General features: G+C 35.9%; 4 protein-coding genes and 1 long non-coding RNA gene across 5 annotated transcripts; 2 read left to right on the top strand and 3 right to left on the bottom strand.

Annotated features, from left to right (window-relative positions):
* Positions 1-539: 539 nt before the first annotated feature.
* On the bottom strand, positions 540-2,088 carry LOC138403902 (uncharacterized). Its single transcript, XR_011238022.1, has 2 exons — positions 1,744-2,088; positions 540-894 (listed from the first exon to the last, which is right to left on the bottom strand). It is a non-coding gene; the product is annotated as an uncharacterized lncRNA (long non-coding RNA).
* Positions 2,089-2,858: 770 nt separating this feature from the next.
* LOC138403915 (uncharacterized) lies at positions 2,859-4,828 on the top strand. Its single transcript, XM_069506092.1, has one exon. The coding sequence runs from the start codon at positions 3,118-3,120 to the stop codon at positions 3,850-3,852; it is 735 nt and encodes a 244-aa protein (XP_069362193.1). The 5' UTR covers positions 2,859-3,117; the 3' UTR covers positions 3,853-4,828.
* A 541-nt stretch (positions 4,829-5,369) lies between these two features.
* On the top strand, positions 5,370-8,573 carry LOC117992988 (uncharacterized). Its single transcript, XM_069506091.1, has 2 exons — positions 5,370-8,146; positions 8,198-8,573. The coding sequence occupies exon 1, from the start codon at positions 5,543-5,545 to the stop codon at positions 6,287-6,289; it is 747 nt and encodes a 248-aa protein (XP_069362192.1). The 5' UTR covers positions 5,370-5,542; the 3' UTR covers positions 6,290-8,146; positions 8,198-8,573.
* Positions 8,574-9,116: 543 nt separating this feature from the next.
* LOC117992985 (tektin-2-like) lies at positions 9,117-13,588 on the bottom strand. Its single transcript, XM_034980728.2, has 7 exons — positions 13,342-13,588; positions 12,540-12,747; positions 11,670-11,872; positions 10,802-10,895; positions 10,470-10,598; positions 9,709-9,932; positions 9,117-9,381 (listed from the first exon to the last, which is right to left on the bottom strand). Exons 1-7 carry the CDS (start codon positions 13,518-13,520, stop codon positions 9,117-9,119), a joined length of 1,302 nt encoding a protein of 433 aa, XP_034836619.1. The 5' UTR covers positions 13,521-13,588.
* Positions 13,589-14,297: 709 nt separating this feature from the next.
* Positions 14,298-23,391, bottom strand: LOC117992716 (pickpocket protein 28-like). The gene is made up of 10 exons (XM_034980430.1): positions 23,135-23,391; positions 21,501-21,743; positions 20,750-20,870; positions 20,263-20,420; positions 19,695-19,920; positions 19,050-19,317; positions 18,293-18,358; positions 17,220-17,400; positions 15,048-15,139; positions 14,298-14,425 (listed from the first exon to the last, which is right to left on the bottom strand). The coding sequence occupies exons 1-10, from the start codon at positions 23,389-23,391 to the stop codon at positions 14,298-14,300; spliced, it is 1,740 nt and encodes a 579-aa protein (XP_034836321.1).
* Positions 23,392-24,111: the final 720 nt, after the last annotated feature.

Consider the following 24,111-nt stretch of genomic DNA (forward strand, 5'->3'; position numbering starts at 1 on the left):
GCCCACGTGTACTCCGTGTACGCGCAATTATAATTTAAACGGGAAATTTAAAATCATCATGCCACTTGAAAATTTTTACTTAAAATTCACATTACATTGGTCCATAGTACCACAGAGTACATTGAATATGTCCATACTCAATTGATCAGCTGTCCTTTTATTTCGAAGCAGCCATAGATTAATATGTATACCTGAAATAGATGTACATCTCACGTCAAATTTTATTTCTTAGAAAGCAGCGCCATCTAGTGGTCATAGACAAAACTCGATATATATGTATATACCTACGTACTATATTGAATACTCTTAAAATGTCTACTATAGATCTAATGAAAACAGTGAAAATGGTGGGAAATAAAAAAAAATAGGTTGTGACATCGGATTAACTAGGAAAACGTATTTGATACTTTATCCCTAGTTAATCTGGGAATACACAACTTATTTTTGATTTCCCACCATTTTCACTGTTTCCATTAGACTGACTTTATCATTATTATTAATAAAATGGAGGGATCAAGGAAATTAACAAAAACAATAGATACTTTTTATGATTTATTTAACAATAACACTTATGGCTAGCCTTATTTTTGGCACTACACTGTGGCCTCAGGGTCTCCAGCTCCACAGCAAATGAGACAAAATATAATAATATGTAATTCTCGGAGAGGACACTGCCAATGTTGTGTTCCATATTAAGGGTCCTTCGCTGTTTTCAGGGAATTAGCGTCAATCCATCGAGACTCATGCGATCATCCCGAAAGTGCACGAATAATTTTATGTGGCAAGAAACCTGATTGTATCATTAAGAGACTTGTTTGCTATCTTGTTTTCTGCGCACTTGTTTCTTCAACTTTGTAATTATTTCCTTCAGCTTCAGTTCATTTGGCGTCAAAACTGTAAAAAAATTAATATTTTTTCAAAATTAAATATCCTGCTAACCGAATTTTGCCTATGGCCATCTTTGCGCAACTAGAGGCGAGATCAGGAACAGGACAGACAGCTGTATGTGGTCCTCAGAGGTACAGGGGTGTTACACCTTAATTTCCCAACTTTGCTTAAAAATAAATAAAAACCTATTTATAAGAATGTAAATGAAACCCTTTCATATAATGTTCCACTTTAAAGTCGTACATTTTGCAATTGCATTGCATTATTTAAAACTATAGTCATTTCAAGTTAATAGCATAAGTAGATACTGTAATAAGCAGGTGTGACAGACATACAGACTTAGTCATAATAATAAAATATAAGTATTGCTTTTTAACATTTTTGGTACAAAACCTTAACAATTATATTATTATGTTAGTTTCAACCGATAGACTTCCACTCCACAGCTTGGTGAAGGTGAAGCAAAACATTGTGAGGAACCTACATGCCTGCTAATCCGCACTCTGCATCCAATCCGTCGTCCGTCCGTCTGTCTGTCAGTCTGTCACCAGACTGTATCTCATGAACTGTGATAGTAAGAGAGTTGAAATTTTCACAGATGTATTTTTGTTGCTGCTATAGCAACGAATACTAAAAAACAGAATAAAATAAATATTTAAGGGGGCTCCCATTCAACAGACATGATTGTTTTGCCGATATTATAGATACTGGTACGGAACCGTTCGTACGCGAGTCTGACTCGCACTTGGCCGGTTTTTTTGACTTTGCTAAGTAACTTATCGACAGATTACAGGTAGAGTGATTAGGTATTACTTGAATTCAGCCGTTAATAAAATAAACAATCAAAACATTTACCTTGTCCGTGTATAACAAAGCAATTTGACATCTTGATATTTACATACTTATACTTAAATATGAAAATGAGTCCAAAATCTCTAAAACTGTTTGTGCACTGAACTTAACACTAAATAGGTACTTAAATTTAATAAAAGAAGTCCGAAATCTCTAAAACAGTTTGTGTAATGTACATATTCGTCCAAGTTTGTGCACTGAATTAAACCCTACGTACTTAATATAAAACGTAGTTCAAAATCTCGAAAACAATTGGTGCGCTGAACACTTTTGAGGATAGTTCAACTCGACGCGAATTAGCAATGAAATCACATGAAATCACACCAAAATTATTAGAAAAATAATCACTGATTAAATGACAGCAGATACAAAAACAAATGGCGGCAAGGGCGGCAACCATAGAGTCAGAACACTATAAGGCTAAGCGCGCATAGCGAAAATAAATCGTTGCGAAAAAAATCGCAAATCTGTGAACCATCAAAATACATTATCATCCACGCACTGCGAAGAAAAATCGCACGCGATTAATATTCGTTACTGCGGTGCGATGCGAATTTGATAATAATCAAAGAACTTCCTGTTATATGCACGAAGATCATTATAATAATATCGTTCGTAAAAAAACCTTTTAGAGGCCTTAATGCTGTTAAAGGATGGACCCAGTAACGTTTTGTATTTTTCTTCTTCAAATTCCTTTTATGTAATATTAAGTAGTAAATAATTATGCATATTTTCTTTTTTAAATCCATAGTTAAATGTTCACTCTATTTGATATAATTTATTAAATGTTCTTCACGTCTTGTTTTCATGGTGGTACAGTAGGTATTCATTGATTTCGGCTCCCTGTCTTTCGTGGTATGCAAATAAATCGTGGTGCGCGTAGGAATAATAATATTGCGATTAAATTTTGCATTGAACATGTGGACAAAAATCGCATCGCAGTGCGCGCTTAGCCTTATTCCTACCGGACAATGGCGGCAGTGGCGATTATGACAATGTGGCCACTATAAAAATTAATTGAATTTTGAAATGTAGCAACACTTGCAAATAAAAATGTCTATGACCACTAGTTGGCGCTAGTTATTATAGTCCGAAGAGATTTCTTCGAAGACGACATAGCATGGAAGCAGCTGTCTGCTGTTTTTATATCATATTTATGTTCGGTTTTCAAATAACTTACTTTACAGTTTACAATATTATTGTGAATGGCATATTAAAATTAAATTTTGTAAGGAAAAATTTGAAAAAGCAGTGAAAACTTAGTGTGAAGAAACACTACGATCAGTGTGAAGTGAAAATTAACCTTTGAAACATAAAAACCATTGATGTATAAAAACTGATTAACGATTTTAAAGTTTCGGAAGTAACTAAGTAATAATGGCTTATTATGAAGACATAGCTATAAAAGATTTTAAGCTAATGTGTAATCTTTGTAAAAAGTTATTTCCGCAAAATGATGATAAAATTATTGAGTTTCATTTGAATGATAAAAATCATATAGATTTATATAAACATAGAACGATGGTACAAAATAATATAATTATTCGTGAAAACCACACCCTTTGCGGACTTTGTAAGGAAAATGTACTTGATATAAGAGCTCATATACAAAGTAAAAAGCATAAAGATATAATGAGTTTAATAAATAAACTAATCGAGAAAGATGGAGCATTTTTAGAACTACCACATAACATACAAAAAAGAACAGAAGTGCATTGCACAATATGTGATCACTCAATTGAATTTACTTTGGAATTTGTTAGAGAACATATAAATGGACTAAGACATAGGCGAGCCCGTGCAATGGCTGTACAACCTTTCAATGGTATTTTCTCAGTTGAAGGCAGTGATGATGACTTGTGGTGTAAAATATGCCAAATCTACTTTGAAAATTATATTGAAACAATATTTGAACATGTGGATGACAATAAAGAACATAATATAAGGTTAACAAAAATACTAAGGTTGATTGAAGGACAGAATATTTTTATAGATGCATATCTAACTAATCCTACGGAGGACAGGGCTACATGTAACAAATGTAACACCGGCGTAGCTTGTAATGTTGATAATCTTGAAAGGCATATTAAAGGGAAAAGGCACAGGAGTTAGAAAAATAATAATTGTAAGACTAAGGGAGACTTTAATGAATATTGTGACACTGCAGTTATTATGTTCCTATCTACTTTTTTTAAGCGAAAGCTCTTTATCCATGTAAAATTATACTATGCATAGAGTTAATTTTATACAAGTTAATAGTTGTCATAATGTGACGAAAATAGAAAATAACTAAGTAACTTTTATTTTAAAAAATACCATAGATCTATAAAAATGTATAGGTACATACAAATGAATTGTTTTAAAAAGTGAATGCTGTTATGAAATTCTTAACACAATGTATAGCGAAGGAGAGATTGAGAAAGATTCGTTTTAACGAAATTTTTTATAAAAAGTGTGTTTTATTTCCCTGCATTCTTTTGAGAAAAGCACTATATTGGCAATTGCCTGTCTCGTATTTAGTGAAGTCCTCGCCTGCGGCTCGGCCTTCAAACTCATGCTCGACCTGCAATTGCCCACTTCCCGGCCTTTACAAATAATGTATTTCCCAAACATGCATGGAAATATTGTCATTATTTTCGGAATAAGAACACACGAAGTATCGAATTTTCGGACAAAGATAATCAAATCCATTACAGGAGCGTTTTTGAATTTGGAACATTAGAACGCTCCTGCAATGTTGTATGAAACGGCGTCCTGGGGCTATTAAATACTCTTTAATCGGATCTCTTTTGTCATTCTTGGCATAGGTACCATAGTCTCTTTGCTTAGTACAAATAAGGAAACAGAATCTCACCCGCTCTGGCCACTAGCCAACATCTAAGTCCACAGCCATCCACCTCAAAACAGCATATTCAGCTAGCTACCAATACATCCAATGCCCACCTGAAAACCTCATCAGAAGTTCAACAAACAAACATTTAATGTACCGGGGAAATCAATAACATTTTCTTTTAATTGCCCCAATATATCTAATGTAACTTTTAATATTAATTAAATTCAATGTATAATATAAAAAGTGTGTTTTAGTTCCCTGCATTCTTTTGAGAAAAGCACTATATATGCCTCGGCGGGAAATGGCAATTGCCTGTCTCGTATATAGTGAAGTCCTCGCCTACAGCTCGGCTTTCAAACTCATACTCAACCTGCAATTGCCTTTTTCCCGGCCTTTGCAATAATGTACCTACTATTATTTATGTAACTGACACTTGACAGACTTCAAAAACTCATTCTCGCGCTGGCTCTATAATAGATTGTGAATCGTGACCCCGGCTCCACACGTTGGCCCCAACATAGATAATATACTAATATGGGCCCCAACGTGTGGAGCCGGGAGTGGCCAACGATTGTACTCTGCCAACAGTTTTGTCAACGGTACTGATTTTTCGACACTTCAGTCTAGTGCTGACGTCACTAAAGTGGCAGCCACGCGCATTAGTAATTTGCGGGACTTGTATTTCAAAATCAGTTGAATTTATATTTTTCACTCGTTCACGGTTAAAATCATAGAGATAGTACCTATTAAAATACATACATAGTATATGTATAAATATGTTGGCAACACTGACCATGTGTCATTTTCCGATTTCCATAGACAGAAAAAGCACGTAAAGAGACTTTTTCGAATTTTGATTGAAGTGAAGGTTCAAGATTCTTCTTTCTTTATTTTACAAATCACGAAATTACAAGTACCTAGTATTCAATTTACAGAACGTAATTTTATTTTAATAAAAATTAGCAAATAATGAAAACAGGCTTGTTGCACGGTATCGTTGCAAACTCAAAAACACGGGTGCGCTGCGTATTCTGCGGGGTTTACATTCCGAAGGCCAACAAATGCATTGAGGAGCACACTAACGGGATGAAGCATAAGGAAAATATAGATTTGATGGCGGAGAACGGGATGAGCTACGTCAACGATGAGTTGTACTGTAAGCCTTGTAACGTTTATCTTACTGGAGAAGAATCGGTTGCTTCACATGTAGAAGAGGATCAACACGCTAATTGGATAGCCGCTATAGACGATTTAATAGAAGGTGAGTTCATAAATATCGATTCTTACTTAGCCAGTGAAAATGAAGACGTGTTTTGCGAGGTATGCGATGCCAAAGTTACTTGCACATTGCAAAATATAGAGGCGCATGTAAATGACATCTTACATCGTAGCAACGTTGCTGAAAAGCTCAAGCCTCTGAATGGAATATTTCCTGTCGAAAATGACGATGAGGTATGGTGTAAAGTTTGCGATCAGTATATAGAAAACACTGCACAAAGAATCTTAGAACATATTGATGATGATACGCTTCATGTTGAATGGTTCATGGACATAGAAGACTTAACGGAAGGTCAGGAAGTATCTATTCAGGATTACCTTAAAAATGAGCATGAGAAAAACGCATTCTGTAACAAATGTCAGATGGAACTACTATGCAATGTGCAGAGTATAACCGACCATGTTAATAGTGAAGCTCACCTCAATCAATTTAGTTAATAACTCTCATAAGTGTAATAGTTTAAAAAAATCAATTGTTTACATGCTGGCTATTGTAAAAGCTCCCTATTTATTTTCAGTAGCCATAAAAGTATCTATAATTATTACATAATATTTTAGGTAAATTTCACAATAATATTTGAGAAACTAGCGACCAGAAGTAGTAAACTTGTTTCGCTTGTTTCCTACATCTCTACGTAGCCTCAAATTATTAAGAAAATTAGTTCTTATTTATATACAAAAACAAAAATCAAGAGAGCTATATAAACAGATGAGCTATATATAGTATAATATGGAAGTCCTATAAAAACATAATTTGATGCTAGGTGATTTTTTTGTCACCTATAAAATAAAATTTTATACAAACCTATTTTTGCTTGACAGCTTCTCACATATTATAAAGTATTGTGGACAAATGTTAAGCTCCTAATTGTTTCATTTGTATCCATTAAAACATGTTTTGATTAAAAATAATCTGAAATTGTTACTTGTTAAGTTAATTTATTCATTCATGTTTAGTAACATTCCTTTTTCTTTCTGTAGCAGTCACCTTTTTGTGTTCTAATTCTTTAAATAAATAAAGTAAATTTTCCATAATAATTATTAAAAGGGAAAAGAATAAACTTTATTGTTAAATTTGTTAAACACACATTCACAAAACATAAGTCATTACAAAGAAAAATGTGTGGACAATAAGGCTGATGCAGACTAATATTAAGTCAAATACCTAACTAGAATTTTCCATGAATGTTAAATGGTAAATTAAAAATTAACAAAAAATCGAAATAACAATAAAATTAGGCTTTCATACCATCTACAATAGTATATTTTCAAATGTGCAAAAATTGTTTGAAATTAACAGGTCAATTATTTTTTAATACATAATAATTTATAAAATGGTAATAACTACATAATTCATACATAGATCCAGATATGTTAATATTAAAAATAGCATGTCCCATTTATAATAATTGTATATTAATTAATGTTTTACGAGTGCATCAAAAGACAATCTTAATTTAGAATACCTCATCTTTTGCCAGACTAGAAATTAATAATAAAAAATTGACCTACTCACTAATGTTACAATTGTGATTATTAATTTATTAGCCTAGTCAATTTAGCTCAAAAAATATGTGTAAGTTACATTGATTCGCATAGAGCTGAAATTTTTTACGAATGTTTGAAACACCATTATTAATAAAATGTGAAAAGTCCCCATCCGTTTTTCAGCTAAACGGTAAGTTTTATCATAAAAATAGGTCAGAAAAAGTGTAGATTTACATTTGTATAAGTTTTTAACTCTATGTGAATTTATGTATATGAATGTCTATTTTGACTGGGCTATATAATATTATTAGATATACTAAAATAATATAACATAATGTAAATTAAACGCCAATGCAATTTGTTATATAACATGACAACTGTAACAATATACACAATTTATAAATAAATATTACATTACATAGCAACAATATTATATGTAACTATAAAATAATAAGCAGGTAAGTATTTAATAATAATAAAAAATTGTGACTATTACAAAAATTAAGAATTTAAATAAAATTTAAAAAGAAATTGGTCTATTACAAGTAGCTATAAGTAACAATCTCTAATTTTTGACAATATGATATATGATACTCATTCTGTTATTAGGAAGTATTTTAAATTAGGTATTTGATGTTTTTAAAATTCAAAACAAGCTATTTTTCAACATCCCTACTTTTTGTTTTTAAATAGCAAAGGATGTGTTAACAATAAAATAAACATGTAAGTAGTTCCAATCATAGGTTCCAATTAAAGCGGAAGCATATTTATGTGTCAGTATCACGTCACGACAGACACATGATTTTAGTGTATTCTGGTCATTGAAAATACGATGATTTAGGGTTCGAACTAACTGAGATGTCTGAACAAAGCCAGCATGCAGGGTCTAAACAGCAAGACCCAGTGCATTTGCCATTTTCATTAGTCATTCGGTCAAGTACGGTAAAAGGTCTATATCTATATGTTTCTTCTTAAGAAGAGCCTAGATAAGTATGTTTCAAGCCTTTCTATTTCTGATTTGGCCTGTTAAGAATTCATCTCTATTGCACTATTGGCACATTGAAAATATAATTGTATAAAATAACTAAGGTAAACTTTGTATATTTTTCTCGTTATAATTACTATTAATTTTAAAAAAGGCTCTGACTGAGCCTTTTTTTAAAACAATTTATTTTATCTGCGATAATTCCCACTGTGAAAGTAAATTATTTCAAAAATAAAAATCGTCATTTTATTGTAATATATGCATATTTTATTTAAAAATCTAATAGGATAATAAGCTTAATTCTTAAATCTGATCCCATATTCCGTATAAAATTTGTATCAAAATTATGTTATAGCTACAGGTTGCTATAAAACAATCAAACCATACCAAAATGGCTTACGGTTGAATTATTAATCAATCTGTCTGTCTGTATTGTGTTGTGTGTTGTCGATAGTTACTTGGCATTATTTGTCAAAAACACCATACAATTTTTGAGAAATAACATATAACATCTTCAATAGGTACCTACTACTATTACCAAGTATAAAGTGCGTGCGACAAGGCTCTTTTGGCACTTGAATGACAGTGACGGGGGGGCGCTGTTGGAGAACAAAAAAGGCAGACTATACAAAAAAACAAAGGGGACACTCTTGACGGCAACATTCCAATTTTGGCCTCGCACCAAAAGAGCCTTGTCGCACTGTAACTTATCGACAGATTAGAAAAAGATTGACTAATAATAACAGTTATGAAATCATTATCTGTCGAAAAAATCAATTCAAATAATCTATTTCAAAAATCAAATGGATAATCGTCGTCATCATCGTCTTCATTTTCTTCTTGAATTATCGTCAGTTGCCCAGAAGTTGAATGACTTCTAGTAGGCGCTGTAGTTACCGTTGCAGAACTGGTGTTATAGGCTGTTGAATTGCCACTGTGACTCGTCTCCCCAAGTCTACATCGAAGCCTTTCGTCATCTAAACCTATGACTTGTATTAAGTCTTCGGCAAAACAGTCTATACGTCCTATTGCTGCGGTTATATTTTTCTGTAAAGTGCTGAAAAAAAGAAATTCTGGAGTCCATTAAAATTCCTTGAAATATAATATTATGGAGGTGACGATGAATTAACCACTTCTTTCAAGGTAGACGACTACATAATAAGAGTGAACTGGAATGGACAGCTGCAAATCTTTATTTAGCCAAGGACAAGAAAAAGTAAATAACCGCATGCTGACCGAATGCATAAAGAAAAAAAAACGACCTAAATCATCAAAATTTCTCCAATAACAGATTGTTATGTTCGTAAATGTATTAATCACACCTTTCAGAGTATATGGCCTAGGTAATTGGCTTAAAACTATGAGAAGCTCAACTGAAATTTACATAATTTCTTCTATATTGTTCCGCAGTTCCTTAGAAAATTTTCGTAGTTGATTTTGTTCATCCCTTAGTTTCCTATTCACGTCGTCTTTCGTCAATTCTCTATCTGGTCTTTGGGTCCGATCAGCTAGCCTGGCAGCCACTACTCGTTCTTGGTCCATAGTCTCTATCACTGTCTTCTCAGCTACCGACAACTCTTCTTGCAATGAATTGTAATCTCGTACTGCCTTGAAATTAAATTGATATTTTATTGACGAACTATATATAATCTTTGAGTTTTATAGGTAGGTATAAGAAAAATAAGCGATAGTCTAGTGGATAAGGCGTCCGCCTCCTATTCGGAAGGTCGCAGGTTTGACTCCGGCCATGCACCTCTAACTTCAGAATTAAATGTGTGTTTTAAGCAATTAAATATTGCACTTGCTTTAACGGTGAAGGAAAACATCGTGAGGAAACCTGCACGTCTAACGTGCGCCCACGAGAAAATTTTGTCAACGCATTTACTCGTGTTATCTATTAATAACATGAGAAAAAGCGTAGACAAAATTTTCTCGTGGGGCGCATGTTAGGCCTACTGCATGCCTGAAAGTTCCCGATAATGTTCTCAAAGGTATGAAAGGCCGGCAACGTATCGGCAGTTCCTTTGGTGCTGCAATTGAGACTGGCCAAAACCATTCTCATTCTGAGGGGAGACCCGTGCTCTGTAGTGAGCCGGTGGTGGGTTGACCATGATGAAGATTAGAAAGATTAAAAATTAAAAATACTTCTTCTCTTTGCCAGTTAAGATCCTGAAGTTTTAATTTATTAGTATGAAGTCGTCTTCTCAACACAGCATCAACTTTTGCTGCGTAGGCTTGAGCAGCAATTGACAAGCGCATTCTGGCACCACGGACCTTGAAAGCAATATTTTAATTAAGTGGCACTTGCGAAATTATTCTGATGTTGCTTGGTGAATCATCTTTTTTTTTTGAAAGAATCGTCTTGTGAAGAAACTTTCAGCTTTTATAGAATAATAACGAAGGTCTGGTACGTGCTGACTCTTAGTCCATTAGGTTAGGACTTAGGTTAAAAGTTAAAAAGTAATATTGCAACAAACCTGTTGTCGAGTTATGACTGCATTATAAAGGGCTTTCAGACCAGATCTTTTCAGGGATGCACATCTTTTTGACCAACGCGCAACAGGAGAACCTCTGGATAAACAAATAGGTACGTAAATACAAATAAATTACAAAATAAGACAAATTAATAAAAGTGTAATTTTTTTAGGACAGCTATGATCCTAAAACGTCTTCTTGAGAAAAATGATATTGTTAATGTTATGACTTATGACGACACGCTTGGCGGCACGGCTTTGCCAGTAAGGTGGTTACTAGCCACGGCTTTGCTAGTAAGGTGGTTACTAGCCACGGCCGTAGCCTCCCACCAGAACAGACCAGAGACAATTCTGGAAATTATAAATTCCGAAATTGCCTCTGCCGGAAATCGAACCCGGGGCCTGTCGCTTGTAAGACCACTGCGCTCACCATTACGCCATTTAGGGACGTCGTCAAAGTAGGTACCTATAGTCTAGTCCGCGACAGGTCGAAATGACAAACGGGGTATGAGGCGGGGGGACGCCCCGCACACCCGCATGTCGCCCGTGCTATCCCGAACCGGGTTAGCGCAGGGGCTGTGCGGGTGTGTGGGCTGTTACCTCCCCGATTGCCATCTCGACTTGTCGCGTACAGTTTGATAAATAACTGCCACTAAGCAATAGCTTATAATGATAAATGAATTGATGAATTATCAATTAATTACACATTAGGGCCAGTTTCCATTTAAGCGGAGCGTAAAGAAGATGTGTTCAGTCGAGCAATCAGATTTTCATAGAATGACAGATATTTCTTTTTACGTCATCTGTAAGGAATCTGATTGGTCGACTGAACACATCTCTCTGCTCCGCTTAGGTGGAAACCGGGCCTTACTTTTTCCTCCTCTTCCACTCCCCAACTATAACATCCGTGTAATCTTTGCTCGCACACTTCTCCTCAACGGATAAAGCCTGTTGTTTGTTCAAAATATCGTTTTCTATTTTCTTTTTTGTCTTCTCAAGCGTCGCTGTTTGTTTATCCAATTCCTCGATAAGATTCTCGAAATTCTTTTTTTGGTCACGGAGAAACTTAAATTCCTATAGAATAAGTATTAATAACTGCTTTGTTTTTAAAATCTTAGCCTTAATGGTATGACTTGTACTTTTAAACATATACCTACCAAGCTCTGGTCTGAACAGTAAAAACAACAAGACGAGTTTCGCAGTAGCGAAATAACATTGTTTTTATTGAACACTTCAGTGATTAAGACTAATGATCTAGAAAGAGTGCTTTGACTTTGCTCAGACTTAGGTTTCAATTAAAAAGGGACAGATTTATGCCAGCAATATAACGCTGTCTCGAAACAGTGTCTAAAGTCTGAGAAAAGTCAAAGTGCGCTACACCTATAGAAGCTCAACCTCAACCATGGACCAACCTTAGATTTACTTGTCATGTCTCATCAGTCTCTACAATTTTTTAACGTTTACGGGCTACCTTAAATATTTGTGATCTTAAATGCATAAAAGGAAAAGATGACTGACAGACTACCTAACTGACTGATCTATCAACGCACAGCTCAAGTCACTGGACGAATCGGGCTAAAGCATGCAGATAGCTATTAAGACGTAGACATCCGCTAAGAAAGCATTTTTGAAAATTCAACGTCTAAGGAGGTAAAATAGAGGTTCGAAATTTGTGTAAGTAGTCCACGACGAGGTGGTTGCGCGCATTAATTAAACTCATAGGAGACAAGTCAGTTGTCACCTCTATAACAAATTCTTCGACTACATCAGTCAAAGGACATAACGCTCCTGGTCGAGAGCCCTCTCTGGAGTGGCAGTCCATTTCCTCCTGCACTCTTTTCACGACTACCCTCAGAGCATTATGTTCATATTTCAATGCATTAATCGATTCATCCAGACGTTTCGATAGGTCTTCTAGCACCCAATGCCAGGATGCTACATCTGATATTCTAAAATGGTTACATATAGGTATTAGAGTTTTTCGTCGTAAATGGAAAACTAAAATTAAATATTAAGTAGGAAAAATAAAAATAAAACTTCTTGGTTTGATAGCTTTCAAACACATTTACCTTTATAAAAGGTCGTAAAGAATGATTCATTACCTACCTATTCAAATTCAAAGAATCCAAGAGCATCGGCCTTCTATTTGGGAGGTCGGGAGTTCTATCCCGGGCGTGCATGTCAAACTTTTCGGAGTTTATGATCACTTGCTTTAACGGTGAAGGAAAACGTCGTGAGGAAACCTGCATGCCTGAGAGTACTCCGTAATGTTATAAGGGTTTGTGATGTTTGATAATCCGCACTGGTCTAGCATGACAAACTATGGCCTAAACCCTTCTCATTTTGAGAGGAGACCCGTGACAACTTTTGTCCACTACGGTAATGGGTTGATCAACAAAATCTGGTGAGTTGCGAATCTGGTGAATTGAGAATCTGGTAAACTGCTCATGAGCGAATTAAGTATTCGAAGAATCCAAAACCCTAAAAAAGTACTTTCAAAACATAATCCGTAATCGTATGTACCTAATGCCCAAATAATTTACCTGTCTTGCATAACTTTCTTGAACTGGTACTCATTAGATTCCCGAGCAAAACCGGTAAGCATAACCAACTCTTGGCTTCCATTCACCTGGTCTACTGCTTTAGCACTAAGTGTATCGCTTAGAGCCCTCAGTTTATCTATACCCCTCGTGGACCCAAGGCAAACGTCTTCGCAAAACATATTGAGGGTATTTTGATATTTTAAAACTAATTCTTTAAAAGAAGATTTTTAACGTGTTTTTATAAAAAAATCTTTTAGGTTATATCCAGTGTGACATCGTAATTCGGTGATTATATACTCTTTGTTCATAATGTTTGTAAGTGTCAATGTTACGTCAATCCAGAAAATAGGTATTATAACAAGGTTACCTACTTTTGACCTGACTACCTGACTAGGCTTAGAGCATAGGAGAATACAACATCAAGGGTGTAGTATATTTCTTGGGCGACGTGATACTTGCCTCATATGCGATCAGCATTAAACTCATAATAAGATTGTGAGGATTTAATTTATAAAATCGGTTAAGTGCGAGTCGGACTCGCTCACGAAGGGTTCCTTACCATCGTACAGTATCTCCCGGCAGAAAATATTGTACTACGACCTTTAGAAAGAAATAGCTCTACGAAACCAAAATCTCTTTCTAAAGGTCGATGTACAATATTTCCTGCCGGCTACTGTACAAGACATTATTAAATTTTCGTGGCGGTAACTTTGAAGTTTTTCTTATTTGTTGTTATAGCGGCAATAGAAATACTAGATAGGTATAGCCCGCTGTCAGACAGACGGACGGGCGGATGGCGGAGGCTTAGTGATAGGGTAACGTTGGTATTTGGCACCCTTCCGGTACTGAACCCTAAAACGTACCGAATCGAGAACCTTTTTGGAAGTCAGTTAAAAAGGTAATTGGAAAAAAGAGTTACACGCTATATATCTTTATTGATGAAAAACAAACATTACTTAGTTCCTGTTATTATAACTAGCTTTAAAAGCAATGTGTATCGGTTTTAACATAACAAAGTACACTAATTCTGCCACACTGATGATGCTGAATCCCAGAAAAAGGCTGAGTAGACCACCGATTGCACCTGGGAAATGAAAATTTCTTAAGAATATAGAGTTTCGTCTTCAAGAAGATTCGAGTTGAATCTTACGAGGGTCAATAGCAATGAATGTCCATTTTGCCATAGTGTAGAATCTGTATTTATGGGGCAATGTTTTAGACAAGTTTTCTGGCACACTTAGGTAGGTACGTCTTAAGTGTGTTAGAGATTCCTTTGGATTTTAGTTGCTCGCATAGTGGCAAGCACTGCATAGAGTAGCCTGTATTATAGTACCTATAGGTACCGTGATGGGTTAGGTACCTAACATTCTATTTCCGAGTGTCTGCCCTGGTCATAATACATATACCTATACCTAACTGGAGTGAAACAAAAATCTATACTAAGTACTTAATATTATAAATGCGAAAGTGTGTTTGTTTATTTTCCTTCACGTTTGTTTTTCTTCCTCCTTCCTTTCCTTTCCCTAACTAAGCAAGAAATCGACTTAATTTTTGGCATAGAGATAATTGAAAGGACGAAGAGTAACATTTTATCCTGGAAAATTAAAGAGTTCCCACAAGATTTTTATAAACCTTAGTTCACGCGGACAAAGTTGCGGGCATCACCTAGTGAATAAAATTGGATAATTAATAATTGTAAATACCACCTGCAAAATAGTAGTCATCGTATTGAGCATGACGATGTTGTCCCAAAAACATGTCGTTGTAGAAATGTACATTGATTCGTGTCCGCTCTCCTCTGAAAAATTTATATATCATTTTAAGAAAATCAGACGCGCGATACATACCTACCTACCTACTATAATATAGGTGGTACTGTATGACGTAGGCAAATAAAGGATTTTTGCTTAGATGGTCAAATAGTGGAGATAGGTACCTAAGTTTGTATGAAAATCTGTCACCAAAATAATAAAAATGCTATTTCATTATGACTACCTAACACCCACAACTTATATACACAACTTACATATCACACGCATATCATTTTCACCAAAATACTCGTAGGTACATCGAGTGCAAAGTACAAGCAGTCGTAGAGGAGATCACATCTTACTGCCACAAACACGTACTTATCAAGGAAGAAGAAACATAAAATTTGCAGGAGTACAAGTGTATTTTTCAGTTTTTTTAGGGTTCCGTACCTCAAAAGGAAAAACGAAACCCTTATAGGATCACTTTGTTGTCTGTCTTGTGTCTGTCAAGAAACCTACAGGGTACTTCCCGTTGACCTAGAATCATGAAATTTGGCAGGTAGGTAGATCTTATAGCTGCCAGTTGGGGATAAATCTGAAAACCGTGAATTTAGGGTTAGATCACAAAAAAAAAATTAAATTGATTATGAACTAATAATTAGTATTTTCAATTTTCGAAGTAAGTAACTATATCAAGTGGGGTATCATATGAAATGTCTTCACCTGTGCATTCTAAAGCAGATTTTTATTTATTTTTATGCGTCATAGTTTTTTAATTATCGTGCAAAATGTCGAAAAAATACCACTGTAGTACGGAACCCTCAATGCGCGAGCCTGACTCGCACTTGGCCGGTTTTTTTTAATATATTGAACGAGTCAAAAACACATACAACCTACTTAATTAAATCTTGGTATTATACTGTATGAACTACACTGTGGCAACGATTCCGCATGCCTCCAAGGCGGAGCGATATTAAAACATAGAGAATTGTTGTGAGGGTGGATTCGAATTATATTAACTACTAAATAAATAGCAAATTGTTAAAGTAAATGTTATGTGAGTTGCAGATTAAGTGAGTTGTAATAATATGATTGCCGAACAAACGAATAGGTACCTTACCTATTGTAAATATGTTTTCTCTATAAGTGAATTCTATAATTCTTTGAGAGAAATAAAATTATTCTTTAACCTGAAAAACTGCCCTTCCAGGTTAACCCGCTTCCATCTTAGACTGCATCATCACTTACCACCAGATGAGATTGCAGTCAAGGGCTAAATTGTATCTGAATAAATAAATAGCTGTATTTAGGCTCTTAGAATGTATGAGGTATTCTGAGGTCCCCAAAAAATCTTGGCATCGTTTATGAGGTCGGCGTAGGTAGTAGACCTGCGTGGAATTGATCACATCTTCGCATGCTGGTTAGCCAGGACGTTGGGTCTTCATGTGGTTTCCTTTGCTCTTCCCTGTCGGCGTAGTAATTTTGACAGTACCTACCTACTACCTACATACTTATTTTATTTATTTTATTTTATTTATTAGGAACACACACAATACATTAATTTAACACAAACTACGACACTTATAAACAAACAAAGGCTGATAAATGTATCTATAAAATGTGTACACAGCATTTGCAAAATATCTAAACAAATAAAAAGAACTTAACTAACTACTTAATTAAACAAATAACTAAGTTACTTAGGGGATGAACCCACCGTAAAATGATAAGAGCTTTTTTTGAATGCAGTAGCTGAAATATGTCGATGCTACGTATCTTTTTTGATTTTTCGTTAAATTTTGCACATATACGCATAATTGGGGCTTGATTTCCTAGATGAGATTTGGTGAAAGGTATATGGAAGATTTTTGGGGATATAAAACTGCGGGAGTGACTATGTGGAACAGATAAGGATATTCGATTGAGAAGGACTACATTTACCTAACTTTATTTCGTAAAATTTTATGTAGAAAGCACAAGTCAAGTATTTCGCGCCTATTTCGAAGAGATGTCATGTTAAACTCAGCCAGTCGCTGATAATATGGCTGTCTGTGTGAGATGCCACAAAATCTGCGCAAACAAATGCCGAAGCGACTTGTAAAAGTGGTACTGTATTATTTAGCTTACTTCTGAGATCCCCAATCAATCTTGGCATCGACGGGATCATTAATGAGGTCGGAGTAGTAGACCTGCGTGGAGTAGAGCACGTCGTTGCACGCTGGATAGCAGGAGGTTGGGTGTTCATGCGGCTTCCTTTGCTCTTCACTGTCGGCGTAGTATGCATAGATTAGCTGTTCTCCTACTCTGGCTGGAAAATGTGAATCATCATCATCATTATCAACAGACTAAAGACCTGCTCCAACTTCGCACGGGTTACTTGTTAAAATTTTCGTAAGGATCTCAATTTTTTTTGAAAATAATATAAGTATAGCTTAGAAGATGTCGCCCGTTTTAGGTTTATATAAATCCCGTGGGAGCTCTTTGATTTTCCGGGATAAAAAGTAGCTTACGTCCCCGGGAGGAAAGCTATCTCGGTACAAAATTTCATCAAAATCGGTTGAACGGATGGGCCGTGAAAAGCTAGCAGACAGACAGACAGACACACTTTTGCTTTATATTAGTATGGATGTCACTGAGGGATAATGTAGCTTTCTCCTGGTGAAAGAATTTTCAAAATCTATTCAGTAGTTCCTAGAGAGATTACTTCCTACAAACAAACTTACAAATTTTACCTAAAATTTTAATATAGAAATACAGATACACGTCCACTGCTGCTCATAGATCTCTTGTAGGGCTTGCCCATAGTCAGCGACTATGTCTCTGATCCATAATAAGTCATCAATGGCAAATGGCACCATGCACTGATCGAAGACTTTGGTCTTCAAGCTTTGAGGGATTTCGGAGTTTAAGCTGTGCGTTGATAGATCAGTCAGTAAGTCAGTCACCTTTTCCTTTTATTAAACATTATTTCACCATGCTCTGTTTGTTAATTTAACATCCTGTCAAATGGTTTAACAGACTGTGGAAATGAGTGTTCTTCCACTAACTAAGAAACGTTTAACTTCCCTAATAAGGGATTCCCTAAAAAGGGGATTCCATTACATTTTTGATCACAGCCCACAGGTATGTATATTTATGTTTATGTATGATACTTCTCATCAGAAAAATATTTAATAATGTTAGTGATTTACGCTGCTTACCCTTTACTTGTGAAACACATAGAAAATCCGATTTTGTCGAACATATTGGACTCCATACATACTTTCCTGGGAATAAAAAACAAAAGCATCAAGACCGGGAGCCGCAGCAGAAACAGCTGAAAACGGCAAGCGGCGCAAGTATGCCTCTCTTATAGAGAGTTACATTTTTGTGCCGTTTGCCGTGGAGACCCTGGGGCCATGGAGTCTTAGTGCTAAAAAAAATTTACGAGACATTTCACCGCGATTTATAGCCTCATCTGGTGACAGAAGGGCTGGCTCATTTTTTGCGCAACGGATCAGCCTGGCTGTCCAGCGCGGAAATGCAGCCAGTATTCTTGGCACCATTCCACGCGGTCATGATTTATATAGTAATTAGATAAGTCACATAGATATCTACAAAATATTATTCATCTAGTTATGTTAATAGTCAGTATTGTGAATAAATAAAACATACTTAAGTTGAAATTGCCGACACACAAATAAAAAAGCGTGGATATTGTAAATTAAACATTTAAAGATAGCAATCGCCGAGTTACTTGCTGGTTCTTCTCGGTAGGAATGGCATTTCAAACCAGTGGTAGATTATTTTGACGATTGATGCTAATTGAATAACAATCTTGACTACTATATAAAATTTCTGGATCCAGGCGGCGCAAGACCGTGGCGTGTGGAAGTCCCTACAAGAGACCTATGTCCAGCAGTGGACGTCTATTGGTTGATGATGATGATGATGATATAAAATTTCTGATAAACTCACTTGGCCAATTGTACAAGGAGCATTTGCATTGCTTTATGGTTTCTCGGATCCTCAAATCTAGCTTACAGTTGGTGCCAGTGTAAAACTCGTAATATTGGAGCTTCCTTTCGTTCTGAAAGAAGCATTGCCTCTGGTCTGGCGACAGAGCTCTTAGAGAACTGTCAGTTTTGTAGGTTATCGGAGAAACCTCGACCGTTGTCATTCTGTCCATAGGAAGGCGAAGAATCGTGCTGGTATAGACGTGGTTGGTTGGAGAACTTATTAGAATCTGAAAGGGAAAAAATGATACTTGTTTAGATTTATTTGTTTTCCTTATTTAATCGTGACTTTTGTGATTTCTTAAATATGTGAGCATTTTTTGGTCACTGTTTAACACCGTGGTTCTTTTGGGACATTACAAATCACAGATTATGAAGGAGATTCCGTCAAAACTATTCAGGAGTTCAGGAGCAAGGTCACAATATGTTTGATGTTCTTGAAATAACAAAAAATTGGATTAGATCGCGTTCGCTTGAGGTGTGCTTACACCTAATCATTCTTTTATCAACAAAACTACGATAGATCAAAGTGCGGAAACAAAATACTTTCTATAGTTATCAGAAGAAAAACATTTAACATTACAATAATATATCCGAAGACCCTTACATTGAATCCCACGTTGTTTCCATCACAATCATACTGATGCTCACTGGTATTTAAGTACAGTTCGATCCCCAATCCGTTCACTTCTCCAGAAGCCATGACCCTTAAAGGCAGAGTCCCAGGTGTCGGTGGAAACTTCTTCGGATACCCTTTGTCGAGATCCCATTCAAGAGACATGGTGTCAGCGAACGGGTTAAATGATTTCTGCCATTCTATTGTTTCGTTTGTCCTGAGAAAAATTTAGTAGATTATTATCGAACTAGCTTATGCTCGCGACTTCGTTCGTTCGTGGACTACACAAATTTCAAACCCCTATTTCACCCCCTTAGGGGTCGTATTTCCAAAAACCCTTTCTTAGCAGATGCCTACGTCATAATAGCTATAGCCGTTGTATAGTCCGTACAAAATGACTCTCCTCACGCGTCATTTTAACTCTCACACGTTGCCGATATGACTAAAAAACAGATTTGAAACTGAAAAAAAAGACACAGATCCTTCTAGGAAACTTTTGTAAATAATTTTTTTGACTCCAAACGGTCGTCAGATTTAATAATAGATAAATAGTCATTACATTCCATTCAACGGCAGACTATTGAAGGTGTAACATAACCCGTAGTCAGTAAAGATAGGTTTCAGTAGTTTTTCACAGCAGTCTTTTCTAGACCACTCAGTCTCGTATTCTGAACGCCAATGACATACTTTCACCAAGTCTGAACAAGTTGGCGAGCCCTGAAAACAAAAAAAAAAACGTTTTGTTTTTTATTGAAATAGACTTTTACAAACTACCCTCCTTTTGAATCGTCTAATGCATATCTACCACTGCACTGTTTAGAATCGGAACTTTTTGGGTCCAAAGGATAACCGACAAAGTTAGAAAAAGGTCAAGCGATCAAAAAATAGCTTGATGCTTTTATATCTGAATTCTAAATAAGTAGGTACTTATACTTATAAAAGATAAAGGTGACTGACTGAGTGACTGATCTATCAACGAACAGCCCAAACTACTGGACACATCGGGTTGAATAGGAGTTCGAAATTTGTGTAGTCCACCTTAGTACCTTTAAAATAAACTTTTGCAGCATTTCATTTTCCGTATAAGTAAGCCTTTGTTTTATTTCAAGCATTTGGTCTTCTTTATTCATTTCAGGACACATTGTTGATGCGAAAAGACGCTCTATACTGAAAGAAAAATGGTCTATCAGTTTCAAAAGTTCATCTCTCAAAAAAGAGCAAGAAATGTCTAAGTTTTAGTTTATCTAACCCAACGTTAGTACATAATTCAATGAATCTAATCTACGTAATCTGATATTTCTAGGAAAATGATTTGTAGGTACAAAATAGGTGATAGCCTAGTGGTTAGGTAACCAAGGGGGGTCGGGGGTTCGATCCCGGGCACGCACCTCTAACTTTTCTTTTAAGCGTTTAAACCACTCAATTTCACTTGCTTTAACGGTGAAGGAAAACAGTGTGAACCTGCATGCCTGACAATTCTCCATAATGTTCTCAAAGGTGTGTGAAGTCTGACAATCCGCACTTGACCAGCGTGGTGAACTATGGCCAAACCCTTTTTATTCTGAGACGTGACCCATGCTTAATAGTGAGCCAGCAATTGATTGATGTTTATGATGATAAGAATTAGAACTGTCCATGTACAAGATACATGGCTATTGGCTATACACGGATTCGAAGCGGCGGCGTCCAGTCAACTGATGGCCATACTACGTGAAGTTTACTGGAAGCTTACTGGACTGGTAAACTTGATCGTGTATGGATTAAAGCTTCAAAGAAGGAGAATTTCTCAAATCTCACCCTTTCAACGCTGAAACATTAGCAATCGACTTTTTCACATGTAAATGTGGGCATAACACTACACTCGGGAAAGGAACAGCCCAAATCGGAGTTGGTAAGGAGTCGATGACGTTGACGAACGGCGTGGACGTCCACTTGAGGACTAACTGGATGATGTTCATGGCACAAATGCTGATGCTGAGAACCACGATGACGATCCATGTGACGCGTTCTTTGTGACTGAAGGTAGGCTCGAAAATGTACCTGAAATTGTACAAATAGTTAAAAGCCTTATTCGGTGTATGGAAACAGAAGAAAATAAAATCCCCTTAAAAATTAAGTTTTGACTAATTAACCTGTCCGCGACAGGTCGAGATCGCAATCGGGGTATGAGGCGGGAGGACGGCCCACACACCCGCACGTCACCTGCGCTCGCCCGCATCGGTTTAGCGCGAGGGCTTTGTGGGTGTGCGGGGCGTTCCTTCCCCGATTGCCATTTTCGCGTACCCGTATTTATGCCAATTCACTCGAGATACCCACCCTCCCAGCAACAGATTGTATGACATCGAATGAGTTAAATATCGATTTTATCAAACTGCTTTCTGTAGATAAATTAATAATGATTTCATATCATTTCTGACAATTCAAATCAGTTTAAAAATAACCTTACGATAGGTTGGTATCTGTCGTCCGTGGTAGGTATTATGGTCTATACATAAACCAACAGATATTGAAATTCTCAGCTGGTTATACCAATGAAATATAATATGGTCAGGTCAGTCATCCGTTCACAGACTTTTCAAGCGAATAATGCGATATACATATCTTCGAACTTGTCCACACGATCTTCAGTCAAGCTTTGCAATACTAAGTAGGTAGATCACCGAATTAAATGAAGTCCCTGACACGTAAAATGCTTTCATGCCACAGTTCCTTATTAAGTTGTATATTGTAAAGGTTTGGGCATACACAAAGCGCGACTGCGAAAAATGCCCAATGTATGTGTACTCTTAGAAGTTGTCATAGAAGGCTAGAAGAGACTGTACGAAGGCTTTCACGCATGATTACAGTTCCTTCTTAATTCAAAAGTAACTTGAAAGGCTTGACCAGCGCATCGGCAGCGGCGCTTTACCAAGCTACTAAGTTATTACATTTTACCAAACTATTAGACTGATCACCATTGATATTTTACTTGTTACTCATTGAGGAATTCCATCCTTTAGATATTAATCAAATCTATACTAAAACATGAGACTTACTTGAGAATACATTAAAAAAAATAGAGTTGTTAAAATCGGTTAAGATTTGATGGATTTATGGAGTAAGAGTATAACATCGACAAAAGTTATCATTTCCTATCCCGAATTTTATCGGGATGAAAACTATCCAATAATTTGATTATCCTAGATTTGACTCAGGGTATTAGCAAGCACATGGCCAAAGATTCTAGAAGTATGCGAAGTTGCATTCAGTAGTTTTAGCGTGAAGCGTGTTTTGTTCTCAATATAGACAATATACTGCTTTCTCCAATCTAAAAAATCTAAATAAAAGTATTTATCGTCCAGTTTTAAAGTTTTATTATAAGTCTAGATATTCTGTCGTCTGCAGCGTCAAGATTTATGTGACGCTTCGTGTTTGTCCGATCCTTAACTTACTTCACTCCATGTAGAGAACCTTCGTAAAGGAATTGTTTGAATCCCTTCAACACTTCGTGTAACCACAATTTGACGAAGCCGCAACCCTCGCTGTTGTGAAACTTCTTCACATTTTTCTTATTCACCAGAACTTCGGGACTAATATATTTGAAGTCCTTTATATAGTACGGTCCGACATATTGGCTACTCGATATACGAGTAAGGTCCTTTCTGAACTTTGTGTTAGATCTCTTGGTTTTTGTAAAAACTTTCGGCATTTTAATCAACCTGTAATAAACTTATGCTTTCCCGGTTTTGGTATTTTTGAAAACCTGCACATTTACATTTTTTATTACTATACCTATACTTAGGATTTGTCTAATCTATAAATTTGTTCCTATGTATTTAGTAGGTTTAAGTAAGTATCTTTTCCTCTTTCAGTTAGAAACTATTTTTTCTCTTTTATTTAAACTTATTTTATCCTTTATTTAATTCTTTTACAACTTCTTTAATTTTTGGAAAGATATTTTAGCGTTTAAACTACCGTGAGTGATTTCCATTCTAAATAATATCTGTCCCGGCTTTACTCACGTGTGTAGTCGACGTTAGCCCGACTAGTTTCGAACCCATACGGGGTCCTTTTTCAAGGGAGTCCGTTCGCGCACGTGACGCGGTTTTGGAAAGATAGTAGGTAGGTAATAATAGGTATATATCCATAGGCAACTATAACTCGCAATTTTTTTAATATTACTATTATGTATATAATGTAGTTACACTTTCTCGTAAGTACCTACTTATTTACTAATTGTAGCATTTAGCACTGTTAACTGTTTAGTACTAACAAAAGAACAGTCTAAAGAGCACTTGTTTTAATTGGCAGTATATTACTTGATTCCTCTAATGCTTTTAATTGCAATTGCAAATGTGTCGAATGCACTTAATATTATTGTACAATATATATACCTACTATTGTACAATAGATAGACTAGCTTGTGTCT

Source organism: Maniola hyperantus, chromosome 22 (assembly GCF_902806685.2).
Source record: "Maniola hyperantus chromosome 22, iAphHyp1.2, whole genome shotgun sequence".
NCBI classification, from domain to species: domain Eukaryota; kingdom Metazoa; phylum Arthropoda; class Insecta; order Lepidoptera; family Nymphalidae; genus Maniola; species Maniola hyperantus.

Coding starts and splice junctions, on each gene's coding strand:
- LOC138403915 (XM_069506092.1), top strand. CDS start 3,118: ATGGCTTATTATGAAGACATAGCTATAAAAGATTTTAAGCTAATGTGT.
- LOC117992988 (XM_069506091.1), top strand. CDS start 5,543: ATGAAAACAGGCTTGTTGCACGGTATCGTTGCAAACTCAAAAACACGG.
- LOC117992985 (XM_034980728.2), bottom strand. CDS start 13,520: ATGTTTTGCGAAGACGTTTGCCTTGGGTCCACGAGGGGTATAGATAAA. Junction 12,748..13,341: donor AAGAAAGTTATGCAAGACAG/GTAAATTATTTG, acceptor TAACCATTTTAG/AATATCAGATGTAGCATCCT. Junction 9,382..9,708: donor AACAATATAGAAGAAATTAT/GTAAATTTCAGT, acceptor TCTTTTTTTCAG/CACTTTACAGAAAAATATAA.
- LOC117992716 (XM_034980430.1), bottom strand. CDS start 23,391: ATGCCGAAAGTTTTTACAAAAACCAAGAGATCTAACACAAAGTTCAGA. Junction 19,921..20,262: donor AGTCTGCCGTTGAATGGAAT/GTAATGACTATT, acceptor AATTTTTCTCAG/GACAAACGAAACAATAGAAT. Junction 15,140..17,219: donor ATTGATTGGGGATCTCAGAA/GTAAGCTAAATA, acceptor TAAATTTTTCAG/AGGAGAGCGGACACGAATCA.